Source organism: Callospermophilus lateralis, chromosome 10 (genome assembly GCF_048772815.1).
Source record: "Callospermophilus lateralis isolate mCalLat2 chromosome 10, mCalLat2.hap1, whole genome shotgun sequence".
NCBI lineage: Eukaryota > Metazoa > Chordata > Mammalia > Rodentia > Sciuridae > Callospermophilus > Callospermophilus lateralis.
Genome location: NC_135314.1, coordinates 97,183,167 through 97,210,244, shown reverse-complemented (window position 1 = coordinate 97,210,244; position 27,078 = coordinate 97,183,167). Strand labels below are relative to the sequence as shown.

At 36.0% G+C, this 27,078-nt stretch overlaps 1 protein-coding gene across 1 annotated transcript in view; it reads right to left on the bottom strand.

Moving 5' to 3' along the window:
* Wdr49 (WD repeat domain 49) overlaps positions 1 to 27,078 on the bottom strand; it is a 138,048-nt gene that overhangs the window by 69,367 nt on the left and 41,603 nt on the right. Inside the window, exons 5-7 of the mRNA XM_076868745.2 lie at positions 24,585 to 24,752; positions 22,755 to 22,903; positions 6,432 to 6,665 (exon numbers count right to left, since the gene is read on the bottom strand). Coding sequence (XP_076724860.2) covers positions 6,432 to 6,665; positions 22,755 to 22,903; positions 24,585 to 24,752 — 551 coding nt within the window. The remainder of the gene's footprint in view (positions 1 to 6,431; positions 6,666 to 22,754; positions 22,904 to 24,584; positions 24,753 to 27,078) is intronic.

Below are 27,078 nucleotides of genomic sequence, written 5' to 3'. Positions count from 1 at the left end.
AGAAGAGAACAAGGATAATATCTCAGAGTACTGACACAAAGAATTCAAATATATTAAGGCAGTCATTCTCCATTTATGAATCTTGTTATTAGATTTTACATCTTCCTCAATTAACTTGTAATTTTCTCTTTCAAATTCATTCCTTGGATTTATTGAACACTTGTAATGTTCAAGGTTCTGGATCTAAGCACTGGGGATCCAGCCATGAACTATTTTGCCCTTTTATTTTGTGGAAAGAGAGAAGAGATGCAGCCAGATAAGAAAAAAAAGGAAAAGAAAAAGAAAAAAAAAGCACTTATTAAAATATAAAGTTTGGTGGTGAAAAATGTTACAGAGAAAAATACAGCATTGTGGGTAAGTGCAAAGAGAAGAGAGCATTGTGGGTAAGTGCAAAATTAGGGGCTTGATGAAGGCCTCCTTGAGGAATCATTGGAGGAAAGATAACTAAGATGAAGGAATGAGCCATGAAGATAGATACCACAGTAAAAGAGCTCCAGGTGAAGGAAACAGCAATGCAAAGCCCTGTTGGGTGTCCTTGGCATGTCCACAGAGCAGAGCAGCAAGGAGGTCCAAAGGCCTAGCAGAGAAGGGGAGCCACTGACTGTCACCACCTATGGTCAAAGTACAGGAATTCAAAACACAAAGCCCCAGGTTACATTTGTGTAAAAAGCCTTTAAATGATATATATTAAATATTAAGAATTTTTTGAGTATTATATAGACATTCAAAATAATATGTATAAAAGATTATATATGTTCACTTTTATAGGAATGGAATAGCCCTTGAAAGTCATTCATGGAACTCATAAAACTGGATGCTTACAGGGAAAGAAATGAGTAGGTAGATACAGGGGGATAAAAGGACATTTTCACCATAAATCTTTTGTCCTTTTGAATATTCTAACATGTAAATGCCTGTTACTTCCAAATGAATTACATTATATAAATGAACAAACAAGTGTGTGTGTGTGTGCGTACATACATGTGTGTGTATTTTAATGTAATCAACCAAATTAGTGTATTTCTTATGCTTCCATCAAGTGATCAGAGCACATAGCCTCAGGATTGATAGGGAACCAATTAGAGCTTTAACCTGGCCAATGGCAAAAAGCTATATTAACTGCAGCAATGTCACTCCAGCCCAGCAATAAGTCAGGAAAGGAGGAAATTTTCATTAGTGTTCATCCAATTCTGTGCAAAAGAGAAATTTATTGACTTTGCCTTAAATAAAAGTACTAAACAGATATACTGCGTTATAAGTAGAGGTAAATATCTCTCAAGGATAGCCTCATCCCTTTCCTAAGATTTTATAATTCCCAAGGGAACTAGCAATTGGATTATCTGGATCATCAAATACCTCAATTTCCCAAAAAGAACAAAGGACATGGGTCCCCTCTTTAAAGAATGATTTAGCCTCAGGTTTCCTGTGACAGGGAGAGAGTCAATCCTCAAAACAACAGCACTACTCTGGACAAAATGAAGAGGGTCTAGTCTTCAAATCTGCAAACATTCCATGCTAGATTACGGGAACCCCATCAAGGATCTCAGGAATTCTGCTGGAAGAAGCCACCTGGCCACAATCTGACAAGTCTCTTTAAAAGGTAACCACATGGGGCTGGGGCTGTAGATCAATGGAGTACTGGCCTGGGTTCGATCCTCAGCACCACAGAAAAATAAATAAATAAAAATATAACAACAACAGCAACAAAAAAGATGACTACATATACTCTTAGGGGTTGGATAACATGGTAAAATACTGGAAGGCAGTTTGTATATCAAACTATCTAATAGGCACATCCTTTAATCTAGAAGTATATTCTAGGAATTTATGCTACAGAGATAAAGTCATGAGTGTGAATGTATGTATACAAAAAATTTCAACAACAGATGAGGTAGAGAGGGAAGATGGGAGGGGAGAGGAGGGGGGATAGTAGGGGATAGGAAAGACAGCAGAATACAACAGTCACTAATATGGCATTATGTAAACATTGTGAATGTATAACTGATGTGATTCTGCAATTTGTATTTGGGGTAAAAATGGAAAAGCATAACTCACATGAATCAAATGTATGAAAGATGAAAAAAATTAAAAAAATAAAAATCTTAAAAAAAATTTCATGAGAAAAAAGTATTCATCAAAGGAAATGGGTCAGTAAATTATGATACAAGAGATACTGTACTGTCTTTCAAAAATGATGAATTAGATCTATGTTTAAGCACAAGGAACTATAATATTCCAATATATTATTGAATAAAAAGTTATAGAACCATATTTATGTAAAAAAAAGCCTATGCACAGAGATTTTAGAACTTGCTGATGAAAACTTCAGCAATATTTAGTTCCTTATTTGAGCTTTGCTACATTGTTTTAATTTCTTACATGTACATGTATATATAAAAAATATATATTATATAATATTATAATATTATATAATATATAAAATGTTTCACATATAATGTGAAACTTATTTATTTTTCACAGAAATAGTAAATATAATTTCTGCCAAGATTTGATAACATTTAAATTTCTAGCTTGACTACCTATGTGTCCAAGATGCAAAGCAAACTGAAACATTACCTGTTTTATAAAAGCATGTAAATCTACATCATTAGAATGAAGAACTTAGTCATAACACAGAAAGTTTACCTATTCCACTTTAGGTGATATATAGAATTAGATTTCATGAATTTTCTTAATATTTATGGATTTTTAATAAAAGCTTCATTTAAGAAATCACTGCAAAGATAGTTTATTAAAATGGCCTTCAAGATTAATTCCTTCAAAAAAGTCCATTTCAGGGATTCCTCATCTAGTCCCAATTTGTTCTGCTGGTAGCCGTGAGGGCTACAAGCTACAAGCAGTTCCATTTAAAAGGGTTTGTGTAGCTTAACACACTTGCTTAGGTTAGGAGGTCAGGAAACCAAAAGGCAAGAAGAATAAAGAGAAGTCACAGGAATGTGCCAAGCCGCTTTCACAGAAGGATTATGTGAGCTCCCCCCCCCCACTGAAGTCCAAATGTAATGAAATGATAATGAAATGTGGGCAACATGTTGAAATGACAGCAGAAGAGAAGGTTTTCGTTAAATTTAGACAAAAGGGAAAGCTTTCAATAATGATGCCAAATCAGATATCCAAAGAGCAGGAGCCAGGACTGAAAAGCCACAGGTGCCTGGTAAATGTGCAATGTGAAATTGCAATAATCAACCAAATCTAGCCATTGAGCATCTATTTTTTACTCAGAACAGTGTTAGGAGATGTAAGAAAATAAGTGGACGTGGAAGAAGTGGAAGACACGCTCTTTTCCTTATGCCACAAACGTGGGAAGAGACAAAAGTAAAAGATTAAGTGTTTGAGGAAACAACTAGATACATGACTAATGCTCAGAAAGCAAGGAGGCAAGAATGACTGGGGATGTCTCTGGAGAAGATCAAAGCTCATCTTTGCAACTGCATGTCCACAAGAAGCAACTGCAATGGCCAAGAAAAGAAGGTCTCACCTCAAGGAACATTCCTGAGAGACAGGACTAGGACCCACACAACACATGATTAAAACAAATATTAAAAAATCCCAACAAGTTAATAAGAAAAAAAGATGTGTGGTAAAGCAGCAAAATTCACCCTACTATGACCAAAAGAGCTGGTAGAACCAGGGCCAGGACAGTTTCCAAGTGACCAGTGGCCAGCCCTAGCAAGGCGATGCTGGAAAGGCACATTGGCATTATTATTCCCACACCCATAGAAGAAGATATTTTTTAAAAGCCAGTACACTGAAGATCAGTCGGATTAAGGGGTCTTCCCAGAACTCCAACTCCCACCTCTCTAGCTTAACAATGCTCTAAACTTTTAGTCTTAGGATCACTTTGCATTCTCAAAAATTACTAAAGAATTCAAAATTGAATTTTCAATTTGGGGGGATGTGTATATATGTAAATATAGTCTATAGGTGTACATATATAATAGACAATGCATATGCACATAGGTATATATTCATCACATTACAAATTTGAACTGATTGTGAAAACACAAGAATACAAAAACACATATTCCCTAAGCCGTCAGAGGAATGATGTGATCATGTATCATGCAGCCTCTAGAAAACTCCGCTGTACACTCCTAAGAAAACAAGAGAATCCCTATTATGATAAAAAATGTTTTGACCTTTCAGATTCTCCCAGAGGATCTGAGTGTCCCAGGGGTCCACAGTCATAGTGTGCGAATTGTTATCTAAATCTCAAGCCTATGCTTCATTTTCCGAGACCAGATGGTGGTCTGTCCAGTGAGGACCTTCACAACCTGGCCCTGATCTCCCTTGACTGCCTCAACTTCAACAGCCTTTGCTGCAAACTCCCCCAAATAGCCAAGCCAACCTCAGTAAAGGCACTGTGAGTACTCAAGTCTTTTTGCAGGCACTCCTGTTGTACCTTCTACCTGGGATGACTTCCATCTCCTCCTAGAGACTCCCACTCCAGCTCTCAGGACTGAAATGTCATCCACCGCACCACAGCCCGAGGAGAAGTGATCATTTTTTGCCAACAGCACTTTGCTTTTACCTGTACTTCATTTCGCCGCCTTCAGTTGTTTCCTGGTCAGTCAATAGTATGTCTGCCTCTCTTTCTTAATGAGCACCTGCCCAGCAGTGAGCCCTGGGGGGAGGATCTGGACCTGCCCTTAAAAAGCTGAGTCTCCCTGAGCTACTGGGGCAAAGAAATGAGGTTTATTAATATTTAATTCTTCATGCCTAGTACCTGAAAGTGGTTCAAAATTACTTATTTGCTTTGTCTTATGCCTTTAAAATGGGTTATTATTGGTGATAGGACTGTGGGTGGTACTCTATTCTGCATTACATTCTTATAAATATAATAATGTTCAAGCATTGATAGCTTAGCCACATGTAGAAAACACTGGTATGTGTGGTATACAGCTGTATGTGTTCTATATACACATCAAGGCTTTAAGTTATTTAAGCCATTAACAGCAACAAGTAGAACTATCCTCAAATGTACAGTGATACTTTCTACATCATCTGCCATATGCACATTTTTTTTTTTTTTTTTTTTTTTTGGTCACCGGTAACTCACATATATTTGTATTACTTTGGTTCTATCTTCTCTTCCCTGGTGAAAGATTTCAGATCTTCTTTGTGTCCCATTTCCTGACTTCCTCATGGAACATTTCTCATTTTATGGCCATGCAATTTAGGATCTTAACATTATAAGCAAACCTAGCTTTTTAACTTTGCAGATCTCAATTAACAGAATATTCTCTTGGAAACAAACACATCTCTCTCTCTCTCTCTCTCTCTCTCTCTCTCTCTCTCAGCGGCCACCAGGGAGCCAAATTAGCTGGTTGCCTTCATAAAGTTCAGCAAAACATTTGCAGGGGAATGTTTTCCTGCAGATGGAATTCAAAATAGATAGTTCTGTAAAGGATTTTTATCTCCTAGAAGAACCAGAAAAACAGAACATTTGAAGTAGTGACATGACACAGTAGTCATTACTAACAAAGGGCTTTCCACCCCTTGTGCAAAATCTGAACTACTCATTTCTGCGTGAACACAGAAGCTTCCACAGAAGGGAAAAGAAAGAATGGGTTGGACTTATTGTTTAATTGGCCGCAAGCTGGAGACTTGCTTTTCTGCTTGGCTCATGCTGTGCTATTACCATCAGCCCGAGGTAATCATTTCAGCAGACTAACCTCCACTGGTTGCTGCCCCCTCCACAAGACCCACAGGCTGTCCCCTACCCAGCTCTGCAGGCTTCCCAGCTGGACCTCCCTGTCCTCTAAGAAGGGCCGTGGTCTGAGTGGCATCTCTGCTCCGGGGAGCCAGGCTTCTTCATTGAGATGCAGGTAGCGCTCCCCATAAGCAAGGGCTGCAGAGCATCATTAAAGTGGTGGGGAGACAAACAACACTCGTGCTGCATACCAAGTGCCATCCCATTTAACTGAATCATTTTATTATGAATACATTCTGGGCTGCCACTGTGAGCCACTGGTGTAAAATACGCTGGCAAAATGGATCTTTGCTAATTACGTTTCATGCATATTTCAGAACTTTACACTGGGATACAGGAGGATGGTGCTCATAAAAGGGAATTTTACAAGCAGGTTCACTTGCATTTGGCTCAAGATTCAAACTAACTGGTAACAAAGATAAGTTCAATTACTTTACACATTGTGTTTGTTTTAGCTGGGATGTTATCATTCCTTGTAACTCTATCAGTGCTGCTATAGTCACTGGCGGAAAATGAAATCCCTCTTCTAATTCACCTGGGCACACATTATAGCAGAAGAGTACATGATCGCTAAATCATTTCCTCTCTACATTTGCTTTTGCTAGATTTGTCTTCAGTGTGATGTTAGGATGAATTAAGGAAATGAGTGGCTGGTCTTGGAGAGGTGTTAGGAGAGAGACAGAGCAGGAAGCATGGTTACCTGCTTCAGGAGTGAATTGTAAAGAATGCAAGTCACTGGTTTCTGGTGGCTTCTCACTCTGTTGTTGGCTTCACTCTCCATGGCCAGCAATGCTAACTGGTTATTAAATGAGATGAAAAGTCGTCCATGGGCTTCATCAAAGTGGAAAAGGCATCTGAAGTCCTGACTTTTGGGGAAAGAACAGGCTATTCTCTGGATGGACAGCTGGTGCTGAATATCCCAGAGTCTCAAAACCTGGATGAAAAGGGATAAGATCCTATGAATAGGTCAAAGATAATTTTAATTTTTTAACCAATTTCTTTTTAGCTCACTCTAGACCCGAGGCATACAGTTATTTCCTCCACAGTACCATAATTGGTTCCTACTTCTGTCACAGCACATATTATTTTGAGCTTCAGTTGCTTGTTGAAATATCTACTAAACAGTAAACTCCTCTAAGGAAGGGATTGTTTTATCCCAGTCCCTGAAACATGGCTTGGCCTGGAGCATGTGCTTATAGGAGGTAAAATAGTGCTCTCCTAAAGATATCTGTGTCCTAACTTCCAGAATATATGAATATGTTATTTTATAAAGCAAAAATAATTTTACAGATGTGATTAGATTAATAACTTTAAGGTGAGGAGATTATCCTGGGTTATTTGGGTAAATCCAATGTAATCAAGGGTCTTTAAACATGTAAGAGAGAGGCAGAAAAAGAGATCAGCATGATACAGCACAAGGACTCTGCCTAGATTTGTTGGCTATGAAGATGGAGAATGGGAGCCATGATCCAAGAAAGCTATCAAAGCATGAAAGTAGATTCTCCCTGCAGCCTCCAGGAAAAAATCACAGTTCTGCTGACACCTTGATTTTAGCCCAGCAATAGCCATGTCAGAAAATTAACCTAAAGAATACAAAAATACTATAAATTAGTGTTGTTTCAAGACAATGAATTTATAGTCAATTGTATTCATGGAAAATGAATATAATTATTTCTCTCTGTGTGTGTATTTAGATATCCATGCATTTTTTGATGAAATATAATAAATGGCATTAAATGAAATCAAGTTCAAATAAACCAGATATTAGGGTCTTATACAAACGTGATCAATGGATCAATGGATAGTAGAGGACAGACACTGAATGCCTGCTCAGAAGAAAGGCTGCTTTAAATTCAACAGATGTTAAATAACCATTTTTCCTATATTTTGAGTCTCTTAAAGTTCCCTTTATTCCCTGAAGGTAAGTCACACTAAGTTTTTCACAGAAGAAAACTAAAGGAGCAGGTTTGGGGCACTAGTATGAGGTTATCAGTAATGGTACCAAATTATCATAGGCTAAAGAGGGGGAAAGAGTCAAAATAAATAGTAAAAAATCCCTCCAAAAGGAGTTAGCAGGCAAGTTCTAGGGTCAGACTTGTGGTTTTAACCTTACTACTGGTCCCTTACTTTAGGGTGACCTCTAGCAAGTTTTTTTTTTTACTCTCTGAGTTTTTAACGCAGTGCTATAAGAATTGAATGGGAGCCCATGTTCATGTTTTAGCATGAAAACTATACTGTAATAACTGTTTAATGGTGCTTTTTATTGTTATACTTATTTTATTATTATTTTTTCATTATACAAATATTTGAACCAAAGAGCAGAAAAGATTCATTCAAATAAACTATACTACCCAATGTGAGAATCATTTTTAAACAGAAGGATAGCTTCTGTTTAAATGAGTATTATTTCATAAAACAGGCAACGAAAAAGAGTTTTTAATCTGTTTCAAATCATACACTACTTTGGGAAAAAAATCTGTTGAAAATGGTAGCTCTATCCCCCTGACCGAATACTGATACCCAGGTTAACGTTATTTTATATATAACTTCTTTGAGTACACAACCACACACCTCACATACATATTGATAGGCCCTGGGATTCAATATGAGAGCTCCCACAGTAATTGTTTTAGCCTGTTTTGCAATGCTGTGATCAAGAAACCTGAATAGGACAACTTAGAAGAAGAAAATCTATTTGGGGCTCACAAATTCAGAGGTCTCAATTCATAGAAGGTCAACTCCATTGATCTGGGCCCAAGCTCAGGCGGAACATCATGGGGGGAAAGGACACAGTAGAGGAGAGGTATTCAGATCATGGCTGGAGCTCAAGCTCATAGTGAGGTCAGGGAGCAGAGGGTATGGGGAAGGGTCCTGTGGAGAAAATATAGGGAATGCCTCCTCTGATCCACCTCCTCCAGCCACACCGCACCTGCCTGGAGTAGTCACTATCCAGTCATTTAGTTTCAATATTTCAAATAGTTTCAGTATTTCCCAAAAGTTCAGTCCAAGTTTCATCTGAGACTCAGAGCAAGCTCTTTGCTGTGAGCTCCTATAAAATCAAAAGCAAGTTACATACATTCAACATACAGTGGCACCAAGTAAAAAATTCCCATTCCAAAAAGGAAGGAAAAGGGAGGGCACAGAAAGAAAGGACGGGACCTACCAAAACCAAGCTAGTCAAAGATGTCCCAGAACTCTTTCTGTAACTCCACATACAGTATCTAAGACATATGGCTGTGAGAAGTTATTTCCAAAGGGTTTGGACAGACCCACTCCACTTTAATGTTTGTAACACACATGTGCTTTCTTTTAGCTTGGCTATCTTCATAGCCAGCAGCTTGTCTTAGCAGACAGTCCAAATTGCCAGTATCTTTTAAGTCCTGGGGTCTCCATTTCAACTTGGGCTTCACCCTCACAATGTCACACATGGCCCTCTCAGAAGCAACCTGGATTTTGACCCCTGCTCTCCCAAGCTTTCCTTTGAAATTCAGGTGGAAGTCTTCATGACCCCTTAAATTTGGCATCCTGTATTCCTGCAGAATCAGCACCATGTGGATTATGCCATTAAGGTCTGCTGCCAGCTCACATGATACCTGGGCTCCCTGGAATCATGGCTGCAGGGGCCTCTGAGTGACTGCATGGATCAATATGGTGAAACAACTTCCTAGACTGCTCCCCGCCATGTGAGTAAGGCACCCCCAATATGTCTTCTCAAAACGAATATACCTTCTACATCCTTGAGTTCTCAAGAGTGTGGTCTTACAAATTCCTGAGATACCCTCCAGGCATCTTTCCTTTTATCTCTGTGTAAAGTACTTAGCATTTCTTTAGGGACTGTAATCTCTTCAACAAGCACAGCTCTATTGGCCCCAGCTTTACCTGCACTATTCCAGTCAAACTGAAAATTTTAAAAATCCTTTAGCTCTACTTTCTTCTCCCAATTCTCACAAGAAACTAGCTTAAAGCTGGCCAAAAAATATGCAGGCCACTGACTAAACACTATGATGTCTTGAAATTTTCTCTGCCTGATTAATTACTCCATCACTTTTAAATTCAGTCTCACATAATCTCAGGACATGGGCAAAATGTAACCAGCTTCTTTGTCAGAATACAGCATGAGTGGCCTCTAGTTCAATTCCCAAGAGAGTCCTCATTTCTCTCTGAAACAAGAGCACAGCCCCCAGTCCAACCAGCATTCTAGTTTTCTGAGCTCCCACTAGAATCACCCATTAAACTCTGCTTACAACAGTCTGAAATCTGCATTTCCAAAGTTTCCCAAATACTCCCACAAACCATTTCCAAAGGATTCTGAAACACATGGTCAGGTTAGTCACAGCAACTACCCCACTTCTCAGAACCAATTTCTGTTTTAGTGAGTTTCCGCATCACTGGCCAAGAGACCCACAAGTACAATTTTGAGGAGAAAAAGTTAATTTGGGGATCAGTGTATCAGAGGTCTTAGTCCAATGGGACTGAAATGGATGGCCAACTCCATTGCTCTAGACCCAAGGCAAGGCAGCACAACATAGAAGAAGAGCCTAGTCCAGGAAAGCTGCTCAGCTCATGGTGGTGTCAGGAAGCAGAGAGAGAGAGAGAGAAAGAGGGGGAGGGACCACAGGAAAGATGCACCCTTTCAGGGCATGCCCCCAGTGACCCCTCTCCTCAAGTCATGACTCCATGCCTATAGTTACCACCAAATAGGATGGATAGATTAAGTTACAGCTTTCATAAATCTAATTCTTTAACCTCTAAATATTCCTGCATGAACAGGAACTTTTGAGAGACATCTCATCTCCAAACCATAATAGTAATTCGTGAATATGGTCATCCAAGGAATCTCTTCTACCTTTTGATTCTATCCTATCTTTTTTCACCTCTACTTAACTCTCCTCTTCAACCTCTTCTCCAGAATAAATGACCCTGGTCTCTTCAGCCATCTTAATATCAGTTTACAGATTTCACATCTTTCATCATGGTAGCCTCTAGATTCTCTCTGGCTTCATTTTTGTTTCCACTTTCTCTGCAGGGAAGAGTAGTGATGCAGACTTGTTTACTTTTAAAATCCATGGTAAGGATGTGTTCTTTGCATAAAATCAAATAGCACCAAAGGGCTTTTAACCCAACCTTATCTCTACCCTAAGTCTCACTTCTTGGAGACAGTCTTCTTTAACTCTTCCAAGGTTATGATTTTCTCCATAATAAAACTAACAAATATCATCGTGTATGTATGTATAGAAGGTGTGTGTGTGTTGTCCTTAGAAAAACAGTTATACTCTTTTTCTGATTTTCATATCACTCCGTTCCCAAGCTGAATATTTTAAGATTTCAGTCCCATTGGTTATTATAATTTTAAATAAAGTACTTATAATTGTTGTACCACTAATTTAAGACATTATTTCCGAGTACCTTAGGGAGCTCAAGGATCTGTTTTTAAGAAAATTGTCCAGAACTGAGCCAATATTTCAAGTGAGTTTTTTATTTCTTTGGGGGTAGGGGTGTACCAGGGATGGAACTCAGAGGCACTTGACCCCTGAGACACATCCCCAGCCCTATTTTGTATTTTATTTAGAGACAGGGTCTCATTGAGTTGCTTAGCACCTCGATGTTGCTGTAGCTGGCTTTGACCTCACTATCCTCCTGTCTCAGCCTCCTGAACTGCTGGGATTACAGGTATGCACAACACACTCTGTTCAAGGGAGTTTTAACCATTACAAAGGCTATGACTTTTTCAAAGCACCATAACTTTGCATTGGCTAGTAAGCCACTTCATCCTGCTTTCCAATTGCCTTGAGATTCTGATTGGCCAAAGCTCTAGATTTTATTCTCATGAACAAATAAGCTATCCAGATATCTAACATCCTGCCTTTAAAATCAGTATGAAGGTTTCTGGAAAGACTAGGAATGAAACAATTATATGACCCAGTTATACCATTCCTTGGTGTTTCTCAAGTGTTAAAGTCAGCATGCCCATAGGGACATACGCATACCAATATTTTTAGCAGTGAAATTCATAATATTGAAGTTAAGGAACCATCCTAGCTGTCAATGCATGGATGAATTTATAAAGAAAATGTGATATATATATATAATGGAATTGTATTTACTCATAAAGAAAAACAAAATTATGTCCTTTGCAGGAAAATGGGTGAAAGTAGAGAACATCATGTTAAGTGAAAAAGCCAATTCAGAAAGTCAAAAGTTATGTGTTTTCTTTCACATGTGAAAGCTAGAGACAAAAGGAATGAGCCAGGGTGGGGAGGTGAGAGAGGGGTTGCTCTTGAATATAGAAAGGAGACCAAAGAATAGAGAAAGGGAGTCAGAGGGAGAAAAGAAAGGAGGGAAAAGGGAGAAACTGGGGAATAAAATTGACCAAATTATGTTATGTACATGTACAAATATATCACAATGAATTTTATTATTAGGTAAACTTATAATGTGCCACTAACTAAATCTTATTTTTTGAAATAAGATTAGGAATTTTCCTAGTTTTAATTCAGGATTGCAATATGACAATATCATTTTGAATCAAATTCAATTATATTGACAATTCTTGCTTGGTTTTTCCAAATATATCACAGGACACAGCAAATGCTGAATAATTTCTTTTTTAATTTGTTAAAATTATGGCTCACTAAGTCACTATTTTTTTATTCAGTTTATTGATGTAAACATTAGTTAGGATAGATCCAAGAATGTAGCACTAAAACAAACAAAATTTAACAAAAAAAATTTACTTTCACATAGTTATTCAACCAGTTCAAGAATTCATATAATCCACAATGAAGTTTTATGGGGTGTTATGGTTTAAATGTGAGGTGTCCACACCCAAAAGTCCATGTGAGATCATGCAAGAAGATTTGGAGGAGAAATGATTGGGTTATTACCTTAACCAAAGCAGTGAATTGATCCACGAGGGGATTAACTGAGTGGTAACTGGAGGCAGGTGGGGTGTGGCTAGAGGAAGTGGGTCATTGGAGGCATGGCTTTGGGGCATATATTTGTATCTGGCAAGTGGAGATCTCTCTCTTTCCTTCCTTCTCTTTCATCATCTTGTGAGCCACGTTCCTCTACCATGATGTTCAGCCTCACCTTGAGACCCGAGGAATGGACTCTGCTATCTACAAATTGAGCCCTCTAAAACCATGAGCCCTTAAATAAACTTTTCCTCCTCTAAGTTGTTTGATCAGGTCCTTTTAGTCATAGTGACAAAAATACTGACTAAAACATGGGGCTTCTTCAAATATCTTACAGAAATATTGTGCTTCCTATATAGAATAATCCATTTCTCTACCAGCCCTTATCCAATGAGGTTTGGCCTGATTCCTGTACAACGAACAGGATTACCAGTCCCTCTAATGCCAAGAATATATATTTATAAAGAAAAATTGATTTTCTTGGCACAAATATTTTATTAAAGAACTTGTCCTGTTTTTTTTTTCATTGCTTAAAAATTTTGTTTTAATTTAAAATGTTCTGGCAGCGCCCCAAGAAATCTTTATCTCAAAAATAAAAATTCTATAAGAACAAAGACTTATAAATAAATATACTTCAAGGTGCTATAAATATAAGTAGAATTACTAAACTGTTCTTCTGAATGCTATATCCATAAGATTAGAAGATTCTATATCAGTCTCAAATACTTATGTTCTTAATAATATTATTCAAAATTCTGTCTTGTTTGGTATGGGACCCCTCCTAAGAAATAGAAACTAACTTCATGTCAGCACAATAATCTGTGGTATAGATGAGTATAGTTTAAGAGTAGCTCAACATAATCAGCAACTATAATTTTACCAGAATCAACTTCCACTTTATTTTCAAGTAATTTGTATTGGCTTTAATATTTCATTGGCATTTAGTCACGTAAATTAAACTAAAAATTAAAAATGTATGAACTACGACCTCTCTGTTCTACAACAGGTAACTTCTTACTATTAGCAATTAAAACTAGAACTATTTTCATTGGAATGTGTAAATTAATTAATTTTCCTTAAAATTAATTCATATCATTCTTCTATGACATTCTAAAGTCTCTCCATTAATAATCCCATTAAGTCAACCTTCCATCATTAATTCAAAAATTTTGTCTCTTCTGAGAGTCAAACAACAAGGCTGATATGATGGCATCAATGCTTAAAACAATGTTCCAAGGCTGAGAATGTAGCTCTGTGATAGAGTGCTTGCCTAAGGTCAGTCCCCATTACTGAAAAAAAAAATTAAGCATACTTTTAGAAATTATGTGATCATGTGTGATCTACCACACATTTTTCGGTTTTCCAAATACTACCATATTCTATACCAGTGGTTCTTAAACTTGATATTAGAAATAATCTACAATGCTTTAGAAAACACCTATGCTTGGGCCCCCATCCCAGACCAATTAAATCAGAGTCTCTGAGGATGGGGCTCAGACATTAGTATTTTTAAAATCACTTTCCCCTGGTCTTTCCTTTGTATTAAACATTTAACTGCTCTACTTGGTTTTAAGGTCAATGCTAATCTCCTTGAGTAAGAAATCTTTCTCTCAGCTTAATTTGTAAAATCACATGCCTTGGCTTTAAACCAGATAACTCTACTCCTCTTTCCTAATCAGTCTATATCCTTTTAATCACACAAAAGAACTCATATTACTTCAGTTTTATTAACCAAGCCCTTTGACAAAATGTCACTTAGACATCTAGTTATTATTTGAGAATCAGGGGTTCTACCCAACTTTTACAAGTTCGGAAAGGACCATATTTAATATCAATTTTCATTCTAAATCTTCTAAATGTGTTTTTTTTTTAATTCTTAGTAGGAAAAAGAGATTGACAAACTCCTAAGCTTAAAAACTACAATTGAATAATGGTTCTTTTTAATTTTTATTTTCCACAAATCTTCACTAAACTGTGTTGCATCTACTTACGTCAGGATTTTGCGATGTCTATTAAAACTCAGACTTACCAAGTCAGGTCCTTGAAAGGGCATATTTAGGGGTTCTCCATTTCATGTCCTCTTTTACATTATCAGAATAGATTCCTATGCTCATAGTTTTATATTAAGGCAAAATTTAGATTTTTCAACAAATAATGACATTTTTCTGCATAATCTTTATCCTATTTCAATATTAACCTTTTAATGATGAAGGATTATAAGCAAACACTATATTATTTACACAACAAGAACTAGAAACTAATGTACTGAGGCTGCATGTACCTGGATGCCATTTTAATCCTGCTCAGTTTGTCAGTTTAGGTATGTGATTTTGCCATCCATTTCTTTACCTTTCTGATAAAGAGGCCCTGCCAGCTCTGAGATTCTGTCAATTCTGTCTGGAATGTAGTGAAATTGCTCAATCCATTATCTAAATATTTCAAAATAACAACAATTCAAACAAATTCAGAAGGGTGTGTTGTGAAGATTGAATTTTAGAGATGTAGGACAGCAGCATGTTTGCAGTGTAGCTCTGCTGCAGAATCCTCTGCTCCCTCCAGAGACAGAATCACCATTATTCACCCAGGCATCATAAAATTATAAGAAATAAATAAAATAACATTAATTTGGGGTTACAAATATTACATTTATAAAAGGGTAACTTAATAGATAAGTAGGTGCATGAATAGATGTAAGTACAGATAGAGAATCTGTTTTCAGTGCAATTTTAAAAACAAAATCCTGTCTGGAGATGCAGCTCAGTGATAAAGGACTTGCCTAGCATGCATGATGCCCTAGGTTCCATCCCCAGGACCTCACACATAAATCAACATTATTTACAGACTGACAACATATCAAGTTTAATCAAAAGTAGTTAGAATACAAAAAAAAAAGATTCATAGTTTCTTAATAATGACATAAAAGTGAAGGAGAAGCAGGAAATAGATTCACTGGCTCTATTGACAGGAGACTTGCTTGGTTTCATCAAACATTTACTAACTCCTGCCATTCTGTAAGAGACAAATATAAAATGATGATAAGAAAAAAGAGAAAGAGACAGAAGGGTGTGCGTGAATTGCAAGAGGATTTTGAGAACAGCAGTTCAGCAACCCAGCTCTCCAGGAGTAATCCACAGAACTGGATCACCCACTTGCAGATAATAGGATAACAGGAACTGAAGGTACTGGCTGTCCTGAATACACTGTTATGTATTAACAAATCTATTTATTCAGAAGTTAAGCCTTTCAGTAATCCACAAAAACATAATCAGTAAATACTTAAAGGCAATTTTGTTTGACTTGATATATATTAGCAGAATTCTTCTACTACATAGCTCAACTAATGTTTTTACCTCAAGCCACAGAACAGTTCTTCCTTTAAATTATGTCCCAAGTTTTCAATTTTGTAAATATTTCAATAAAATTAACAAAGGCATATTAAAATGGGTGAGAAATCATAATCTACAGTTGAGATATCTTTTATTATTATTAAGAATGAAAATTCAGATTGCCCTATAAATAGGATACAAGGACAATATCTTTTATGTTTATAAAAGTATCTTTTATATATAAAGTCATCCTATAAATGGGATAGTGGGCAAGTACAATATCTGGGAAAATGGGATAAAAAGGATTGAGAAAAATTTTTATGACTCCCCCACCCCAAGGAATGTCATCAAATTTAGAGTACTAGTCTGAAATTAAAATCTTCTCCTCTGCTATTTATATTTCAACATTACCATGATATTATGTTTTCTTTATTTTCTTTGGACTTCTTTTCTCACTCAGATCAAGAAATGAGAGCTGTATATCTCTAAGACTCAATTTATATTATGTCTGTTGTGTATTCTATCACTGAACTGGAAAAAGTCAAAATATTTCCTAAAGCTATGAATTGTTCAACAGAAATCACATTGATTTCTCAGTTCCAATTTGACAATAAATTTAATAATGCCAACATTTCATTTCAGGGTATTTTGTTTCTCATAAATTAAATTGATTCTTTGCCATTATAATTATTCATATGACATCTAAAATTAAAGCAGAAATGATCCCATTTTTTAAGATTCTTCAACTTTTTCTTTTCAAAATCACAGTTCCATTTTTAAATTTTAAGTTCTTTCTTTTTACTCCCTTAGTATCTATTCTAACAACCTTGAAAGAAAAAAAAGTCAATAGTTTGAACTAGGAACTTTTATTCAATTATCATTGAAAACTAGGTATTTGTAAAGTGCCTTTCCACCTCAAAGAAACACAGCTCTGAATAAAACATAATATCTGCTTCCTTGTTAGGCCTTCAGGGAGTGGAGACCATCTCCATGAGTCCAAAAGAAGAAAGAAAAAAGCAACAAACTTAAAATGGGAACAGTGAAGAGTAGGCTTAAAGGAAAGATCTTTAACCAGTAGCCAAGCCTGCGTGAGATTGGCAGGATGTGGGCCCTCAAGTAGGGATAACTGAGCAGGAGATAGTGAAGCCAGGAGCAGCAGTTTCCCATGTTTCCACTGAGTAGCAACAAACATACATCTATCTGTGAATGAGGCATATAATTTGGTTTTTCAAAATGCCTACCCATCAACAATGATAAAAAGTAAAGTAACAATGAAAGATAACCAAGTCTCCATGAGGGAGAATTGCCAGTACAGCAGACATCAGATTTAAATATCAAGGACTCCAGGTATAAGAATTATTAGTAAAAAGTATAATTAAATTTAAAGGTAAAGAGCTAAAACTCAGAGTCCTCAAAATGAATGAACAGCAAAAGACTTTCCAAACTTATCATATAGCTCTAAATAAACCTAGTAGAGGAAAAATTTAGTAAAAATTAAGAATGAGGGACTGGGGTTATGGCTCAGCAATAGAGAGCTTGCCTAACACATGTGAGGTTCTGGGTTCGATCCTCAGCACCACACAAAAATAAATAAATAAAATAAAGGTATTGTGTCTCTCTACAACTAAAAAAATATACATTTTTTAAAAATTAAGAATGAGAGGTATGAGTTATGTGCAATGTGGACACTCTGCCTTTAGAAACACCTCACTCAGGTCAAGAATATAAGAACACCATCTAAAATATGAACAAAAACCTGAACAAAGAAATGGGTGGGAAAGCACAATGTTTTCAGAGAGAGAGCAAAAAAATAAATAAATGGGAAAACACTGAATGTGCTTTCTCATTATTTTAAAGCTGTCAAATATGACCAAACTCAATGAAATTCCAGTCTGAATACTAATAGTATTTTTCACGGTACATAAATATTGATCCTAAAATTTACTTAAAAGAATAAAATGCCAGAGGATAGTTAAAGTTGAAAAAGAAGAACACTAAGTAAAAATTGACCTGCCAGGTATCAGAATATAGAGTTAAATTATAGTAGTTAAACAGTAGGATGTGTATTGTGTGTGAAAAAAAATAAGTTGGTAAATGTAAAGAATAAAGTATATAAAACAAATTCATGTACATAGAGTAATTTAGATGATAACAATGCCAATTTAAAACAGTAGAAAAGACAGGTTGTTCATAAATTATCTTGGATAGCCATTTACAGAAGAAAAAAAAACAACCTTTACACCAAATAAATTGCCAAGTTAAATTTTTAAAAAATTACTGGTATAAAGTGTTAACAGAAAATAAAGGAGGACAATCTTACAAATGGAAGCATTATGGAAGACATTCCGAAGATAGACACAAAATCCAGATCCATAAAGAAAACCATTTCTGACTCAATTTCACAAAAATTTAAAACTTTTGAATGAACAAAGTCACATAAAGTTTTAAAATGTATGCTTGAAAGAGGTAAAATATTCTAATAAAAAGCTGATCAAAATTTTTTCAAGCTACTACAAATCAGTAGGAAGATAGTCAAATTTATTAAAATAAGATAAAGTTCATGATCAATTGATGCATTAAAATCAGGAAATATAAATTAATATTTGAAAAACAAATTCATGCTAATTTTTTGCCCTTCAGATTTATAATAAATAAATAAATAAACACTGATGGTTTCCGTTCTTGAAAAGAACATGGGGAAACAGGCACTTTTAAACACCTCTGATGAGTATGTCAGTTGGTCAACACTTCTACACTGAATAGGCAATATATAAGAAAATCCTATAAAAGAAGTCACATGCCTATTGATCCAGTCGCATCACTTCTAGAAATTTATCACAAAGAAATTAATTTATGAGGTCTTAAAAATGTGTAAATGTGTGTGTGTGTGTGTGTGTGTGTGTGTGTGTGAGAGAGAGAGAGAGAGAGAGAGAGAGAGAGAGAGAGAGAGTCAATAAAGACTTAGGAACTATATATTTTTAATCCATAGATGATTGAATAATTGAATCATGACCATCCATATTATAAAATACTATGTAGTAAAAAAAAGTTTATGTATATTCACATAGAGTGTTATCCAAAAAATATTACTTAGGAGAAAGTAATTTCAGAAAAGTATATTTCATGTGATACCATTTACATAAAAAAACTAATAAATACTTCTCTTTTGTACACACACAAAGGACAATGTATGTAACAATGCATTAAGTATTCAGTAACAATGTGAGAAGATGTACATCAACTATCAATTATTTCTTGAGAGAGAAATTGATTTGAAGGGGAAATGAAAAAGAAAAATATTCACTTTTTGCACTATATGTGTCCTCATCATTGTAATCTTTAGAGGTGGACTGGGGATATAGCTCAGTCAGTGGTACAGCATCTGCCTAGCATGTGTGAATCACTGGGTTTAATCCTAGTACTGCAAAAAATAAAATAAAATAAAAAGAATGTAATATTTATGGGGGAGAATCAATCCCTTTATTCATGCAATTTAAACAAGATGAAAATACTTAGCTTCTGGATGGGTGATAGAAATTGGGGTGGAGGGCTGTGTGGAGGAAAGAAGACAAATAGGTACAAGGCAATCACCAACACCAAAGTCTGGCTTTGTATTTTCTTTGGCAACCATAGTTCTACAATATAGACACCAGGCTTTGGAAAAATATCAGAACCTCAAACAAAGGATTATGTTACAAACTGATCTGATTCTGGTGGCCAAATCAGGATTAGTAGCCCAGGAGTTAGGAGTAATAGAAAAGCTGACTTCAGCTCATTGATTAGAATGTTAGACTCCAGCAGGGCGATTCCTCTTGGGCCTTGAAAATGCTTTCAGTCCCCTGGTGGTTCCTCCTTCAATTGGCCACATTACTGACTCCCAGCAGGGCCTTGCCACCAGTGACTGCCATTAAGAGAAGCTGCTTAGGATTCCAAAATATAGTGCCACTGGGCTGTTATTCATGACACCAAGTTCTATAGAAATAAACATTATTTAATCATCACTGGGAAGTGGCAATAGAACAATCTTCCAAAAAAAAGATCTAAAGTCTCAGATCATTTTGGGAAGAAATAATTTTAGATCCAAATTTCTTTGGTCTACAAATCCTCTAATTGAGCAACTCTTCAACCAAAACCTGATTCAATCAAAGGCTGTTTGAAAAAGAATGCTTTTTCATTTTCCCTGTTCTCTCACTTACCTCTAGTCCTATTAAAAAAAAATTAATTTATAGCAATAAAGCAGAGGTTTAACCCGACAGCAGAAAGCTCTGTGCTTTGTTGTAAAGACATAAGAACTGAGATTATCATGCATTTATCAAAGTGTAATGGATTCAGACTAATGTGAATGACAGCATGACAATCTTTATTATGATGTAATGGTTCATAAGTCAAACCAAAAACGGAAGGACAGAACTGCTTTCAAAAGAGGCTAGGTGGTCTTAAAGTTGATGTCAGCTGTTCACAATCAATTTTGATTCTAAGGACATTGTTTTCATTTGCTTTTAAAGTTATAAAACCTTTCTTTGGGGAACTCTTAATGATAAAATATATGGTATTTGTTTCATTTTTTAATTATGATTTATTGAGGACCTTGTATGCATATGACGAAATCCAAGTAAGACAGAGTTCCTAATTTCATGAGTCCTATCATTTTATTAATAGTACATTAGTTCATATATTATATTCAACATGTGTTTAACACACTAATACTCGCTAGATCCTGGGAAACACAAAAAATAAATTCAACAAATGATCCTTGCCTTTAAGCAATCAAAATCTAATGAAAGGTACAATGTACATACACAATGCTCCAGTATACAAGTTAGATTGCAAATTCAACAATGAAAGTTAAGACAATGTGCTGACAGGTTTTAAATAAAAAGGCACAAATAGATCTAACTAGGATATCATAAAAAGTTTTCACTTTGAGTTTTTTCACTACTATTGTTCTCTGTAATGTGCCTTCACTTCAAGTGGTCAACAAATAATCACTGAATAAACACTACAGGTGCTCAGCACAGTGAGACACCAAGAATACAAGCCAAGAAGATCCTGACCCTGGTTAAGGAAGCACACTACCACTTTAAGCACAGCATCACAAACGCTCCAAGGACACATGCAGCAGAGTGCATGGAGAGAAACACCAAAGTCTCCAGGAGAGGCTCCAAAATGCCCGAAGCCTGGAGGATAGATTGCATATGTCAGTTAATGGAAGACAGGGGACTAAAGACAGTAGAGCATGTTGCTAAGCCAAGAAGGCGCATGGCAGGAACGGCTGATTGTTTGATGGAGTTCTACGGCACTAAATAAATGAAAGTGAAAAGCAAGAAGTGAAATAGGACTGGAAAACAGGAGGAGAGCTTTTTATGAAAGTTTAAGAATTTTAGAGTTGATATATGGAGGACAGATATAAGAGCATGAAAACTTTTGTCTTGCAAACTACTATTAGAACTGAGGACAGACTGGAGTCAAACCAGTCTTAAAGTCAGCAGACATTTTAGTAATACTGCAGTGTTTTGCAGGAAACAAGTCAAGATTTATAATAAGAGCAATGGCAGCTGAGATGGAGATGGGAGACTGACAAATGTGTCTTGTTGATAGAATCAGCAGGAATTGAAGATTTATTGGTAAAATGGAAGGGAAAGGGAGAAGGTTTATATGATAAGTAACAAAGAGTGAAACAGTAAGTTTAGTAGGACTTTTGGCTTAGGTGTGGCTAAGGAGTTGAAGGTGAATTTCCATATAAATATGTATATATAATTTACACATATTTGTATATTTAAACATATTAATTTACACATATTAAATCTATACTATATATGTGTATGCATATGTATATGTTCATTATGTGTGTGTTTATATGCTTTTGTGTGTGTGTGTGTGTGTGTGTATCCCTTTAGCATAGAACAAAAATCCAGAGTCTCAGAGACTTTTCCCACTAAACTTATCATCCCCTTTTCTCACCATAAACAAGTATCTTGAAATCTATCACATTTTTAACTGGATCCTTAAATCAAACATTATACAAAATGGAAATTTTATAGAAGCATTAAAGATAATATTTTTAGAGATTAAAAAATTGACTTAAGTGGATACATACAGCAAAATAGTGTGCCCAGAATTCAACTTGGACTATACAGCTCTGGTGCCATACTTTCTCCACAATATTTAAAATATCCCTTCAAGGGCTTAGGTTAGGGTACAGTTTAGTGGTAGAGCATGTGCTTAGCATGGGTAAGGCCATGGGCTTAATTCCCAGCACCCAGAAATACAAATAAAAACATCCCATCAAAACCATCAAATAGAAAAGAATTGTTGAGTATAATTGAAATGTGTTTCATATTCTCCAGATTAGCATTAATTTCTATTTTATTAAATCTCTTCTGTATTAAAGCAACAACAGCCACTAGCTATACCTATTTAACCATACTATCTAACAACATTTCAATAAGACAAAAATTGTCCCCATTTTTTTTCCTTTGAATTAGTGAGAAATTTGGAAACTCTTAAAATGTGACATATTGAGAGTCCAACAAAAGGGATTAAATCCATGAGTCAGTTCTTGGTTTGAACAAGATTTTAATGAAATACTTGTGTAGTTATCAAAGAACTATTTTTAAATAACCATCAATCAATACTTTTTTAAAATATAGATTTCCAAAGACATAGTAGTTAGTCAATGTATTTTAAAAATTAACATCAGCTCTCAGAGAAATTCAGGCCCCTTGAGAGTTTTCAGTAGGCATTGGGAAGGCAGAACTAAATTAATTGTACAATATTACTTACTTTATCTCTGGAGAAGCTGAAAAGTTGTTTTCTTTCAGCAAAGAACTGGACAGCTATTACACTGGCTGAGTGACCCCAAAGGACACCAACTGGTTTAGAAACAACATAGGGATTCCAAAGGCAAACTTTATTGTTAATGCCAGCAGTTGCTAATCAGAATTAAAAAGAAAAAAAATCATTAAAAACAATAGCATGAATAACCTTTCTTTTTTTTTTTTTTTTAATGAGTTTATCACATATCTATGTTAGTAACTGCCTTCTGATGAACACCAAAGCACCCTGTCTTGAAGGAAGGAAAGTCTTGCCATTGCCTAACTAGACTAAGCAACTAGACCAAGCTATGAGCCCTGGCAATAAAAATTGTTGAAATGGAGGAGCAGGAGAAAAAGGGTTTGCGTAGCAGAAAGGGATGTGCATGAGCCGAAAGGGAAAATACAGTACAACTTAGGAGCCAACCAGTAGCCTGCCCCAGCAGGGGACAGAATCCTTCCTAATCCTGAAGTTCCCTCTCTTCAAACTGGGCTGCTTAGGAGTGTAGACAGTGTTGGAGCTATCCAGGAGCAAGAACAGACTAGGGCAACATTGGAAGTTCACAAATTAATAAAATAGAAGGAAGAAATTATTTTCACAACTAATGAAATAATCAAGAATATATAAGAAAACTATCATCACAAATGTATGTTTGCCCTATTTTCTTGGTAAAATAAAGTATTTGTGAATATGAGTTGGTTATATTCGGGGAGCAGTTCAAGATCAAGAGGTATAATACTTTTTCAGGTGTGTGGAAACAATGTAACACTCTCTTTTGTTTCCCACTTTAGGATCAGCTGTTGAGCTGAGCTTATTCACCTTTATTTTTCCAGCACTGTGGCAAGTGAAAATAGTGATCAAATATACAGGAAAATGAATAACTGATCAGCTAATAAGTTAAATGGTTGATATTTGAATCCTTGCAAATCGATTCATCCACCACCCCCCTCAGCCCTCTATAATAAATCTATAATACTCCTTTTAGATTTTGTGTTGACATTCATGGTACGTTTTATCATGATTGTCAGCTGCTATTGTTGGGAATTTTAGGAATCTAATAGCTAATATCAATGTTTTTTTGATGAATGATACCTAATGAATGAAGATTAATATAACCTCTAGGCCATGAACATTCTTAATAACTAACTTGTCAATTTTTAAACAATACATATTCACCTCACATTTTTATAATGTTTGAACATTAACATATATCAAATATCAACTTCAGAATGTCTAGGTATTTTATTTAAATAGTTAATATCTGAAAGCCTTCATATGTCCTAAAATATACCATTTACATCAAAAGAACTCTTCCTTAGTAAACTAAAGCTAAGCTCAATTTTTCAAAAATTGTATATCAAAAAAGGTAATCGAAAAACATTCTGCATTTTGCAGTTCTCTATTTAGCAGTGTGTATGTGTGTGTGTGTGTGTGTGTGTGTGTGCAATGAAACTGATGTATTTGGGTGCAACATTTGGTGGTGTTAGAAGGATAGCAGAATGGCAGATGTTGCACAAATTGTCTTCTTTGTCTATATCATTCTGCACCCCCGACCAATTCTAATAAAAAACACTCATTAAAGCGTTGGGGTACTTTTTCATATTTTCACCCCAATGTAGTTTATATACACCACACATAATAATGCATCATTATCAGACATTCTCAGGCAATAAAATATGAGCTGTTCAAGTTGGTCTCTCTGGCAATAAAAGCAACAAGGTAGAGAGGCTCCGTGCATACAAATATGCATTCTAGACTATTTATGAGGCCCTCATAGTTATCATGATTTATTTTACATACCAATTAAATTGAGCCGAGAGTGGTAATCAAAAGCATGAACGCCCTGGGCAATGTCGAAGGATGTAATTTTAAGATGCTTTTTTGATTTCTCTCTCCAAGCCAGCACCACAGTATTTGTATTGCTGGTTGTACTGGAAATGATAGCATCCAAAGATGCATTATAAGTCACTGAAAAAAAATTAAAAAGAGGAAAGCAATCTTTAGCTGATTTTTTAAATAAGATATTAGGAAAATAGAACAGTTTAGGTTAAAAATTAAACTCATACTATAATGATGCAGCTCCACACTTAGAAAACATCTCTTTAACCTTTTCCCTACCTCCCATCAAAGAATTCACAGTGAGAAGTTGCAGCAAATTCTGCATTCAGAATTTCTTCCCTCTCTAGGGACAACTTAAAATATTTTATGGAATACATGGATGAAAACAATATTAATCACAGTAATCATATGGGATGCTGGAGATGTAAATGAGTATTGACCAAATTCCCATGTTCTTCCTTCTGGGCCTGGAACAGGCAAACAAGAGATTACCAACCATCTGCTGCTCCCCAAAGGTCCAGCTCATGCTCAAACAATGGTTTATTTAGATTTTACTGGTCTAGCATACCTGAGTGTCAATGGCCAGGACTCAACTCCCCGTCCAGATTCACAAACACAACAAGAGGCTTAGGACAAAACGTCTGTCCCTATGTTCCCAATGAATTCGTGCCAGGTGTTATAAAGCAAAGTCTTACCCTCCAAACAAGGATAATGGCCCTGATGACTGTTGCCACCAGGACCTTTCCATTCCTGTCAGACACACAAGCTCCAAAAAGCAAATAGTCACACAGCTGCTCAAACCACTGTGCCCTTCCCAGTTAGGTGGAAGTTCTTTTTTCTTTTTCTTTTTCTTTTTCTTTCTTTCTTTCTTTTTTTTTTTTAATTTTGTTCAATGATTGTGCCCAATGTTGAAAATTTTCTGATTTGACCTCAGGATCAAATTCCTGCCTCACATAGAGAAAGATTTTGTCACTTTGTGTCACTTAAGGAAAGTCACTTTAATAGAATGATTCGGAAATTATTTCTAATCTACTTATTATTTAGAATCATGCATGAGTGTTGTGGAAGCTAATTGTCCATGATGGCTTGCATTTCAGTTCTTCTTATGAAACTAAGCACTCACTGCCCTTTATTTTAGATCATGTTTTCAAGGATGTTTGTATTGCAAACAGTCTTGGAATGTAGAGATAGTTGTGTCCCTTTGGAGCAAATGGCAGGCATACTTATTACCCAACATAATAAAGACAGTGTCTTTCTCTGGAGTAGGAGGAAGCATATATCCCATAAACTGTAAAAGATTCAGATTCCCTAAATTTGGGGGTTCTTCTCCTGTAATGCATGTGTTGCCTGTGCAGACCCTCATCTGAGCCCTTCTTAATTTCCATTATGGACATGTGGCTAGAAGAACTGAATCAAGACACTAATGCTTATGCTGCTTGCTCTCCTGAGAATAAAAAAGAACTTTTCTCAGACATAGGAGTCTCATGTCCTTTGTCCCTGTAAGATCTTTTTTCTTTTTAATTATTCACTCAAAGTGAGAACTTTATTTGTAGCTGACTCTACTGGAAATGGCAAGCTGAACTGCAAACAGCTAGCTTGAACACAGCATAGAAACTTATACCCTTCACAGTTCTTAGCCGGCAGTGCTATGATCCAATGTTTGTTTCTCCCAATTTTCTAGGTAGAAATCTTGATCTTCAAGGTGATGGAATTAGGAGGTGAGGCCTTTATGAGATGATGAGGTCGTGAGGGCAGAGCCTCGTGACTGGAGAAGTGCCTGGTAAAAGAGGTCTGAGGGAGCTCTTTTGTTCCTTCCTGCACAATGAAGCAATGGCTGAAAGGCACCATGTACGAATCAGGAAGTAGCCCTCACCAGACACCAAATATGCTACTGCCTTAACCTTGGACTTCCCAGCCTCCAAGACTGTGAAAATAGATTTCTGTTGTTTATCAGCCACCTAGTTTGAAGCATTTTATTAGACCAGCTGAACAGACTGAAACAGAAATTTTTGTACAAAAAAATATGTGCAATTTTATATCAGGAATAGCATCCCTCATTAAAGAGTTAAAGAGACCATCAAGTTTTACTATTTTGGTGAAAGAATTTAATTTGTTTTATATGAGTGGTGCATGTATATATTTATACATATGTACATGTGCTTATATGCACATATACCAATATGTGTATATGGGTTTCCAAATAATTACCAAAGGCAAGGAAATTCTGAAATGCATAAGATAGCTCAATACATTCATTTTCCTTTGACCTATTCAACTGGATTAATTGCTTCTAAAAGCAACTAGAATTTATTCATTCTGGAGCTGTTATTGATATGTGAATAGCTTAAGTTAACATATTTCATACCTATCTCCCCAGGAAATAAATGGCTTAACATGAACAATTCGTAACTAAGTTAATGAGATTGATCCTATTCAGTGTGTCTTCTGTAGATAA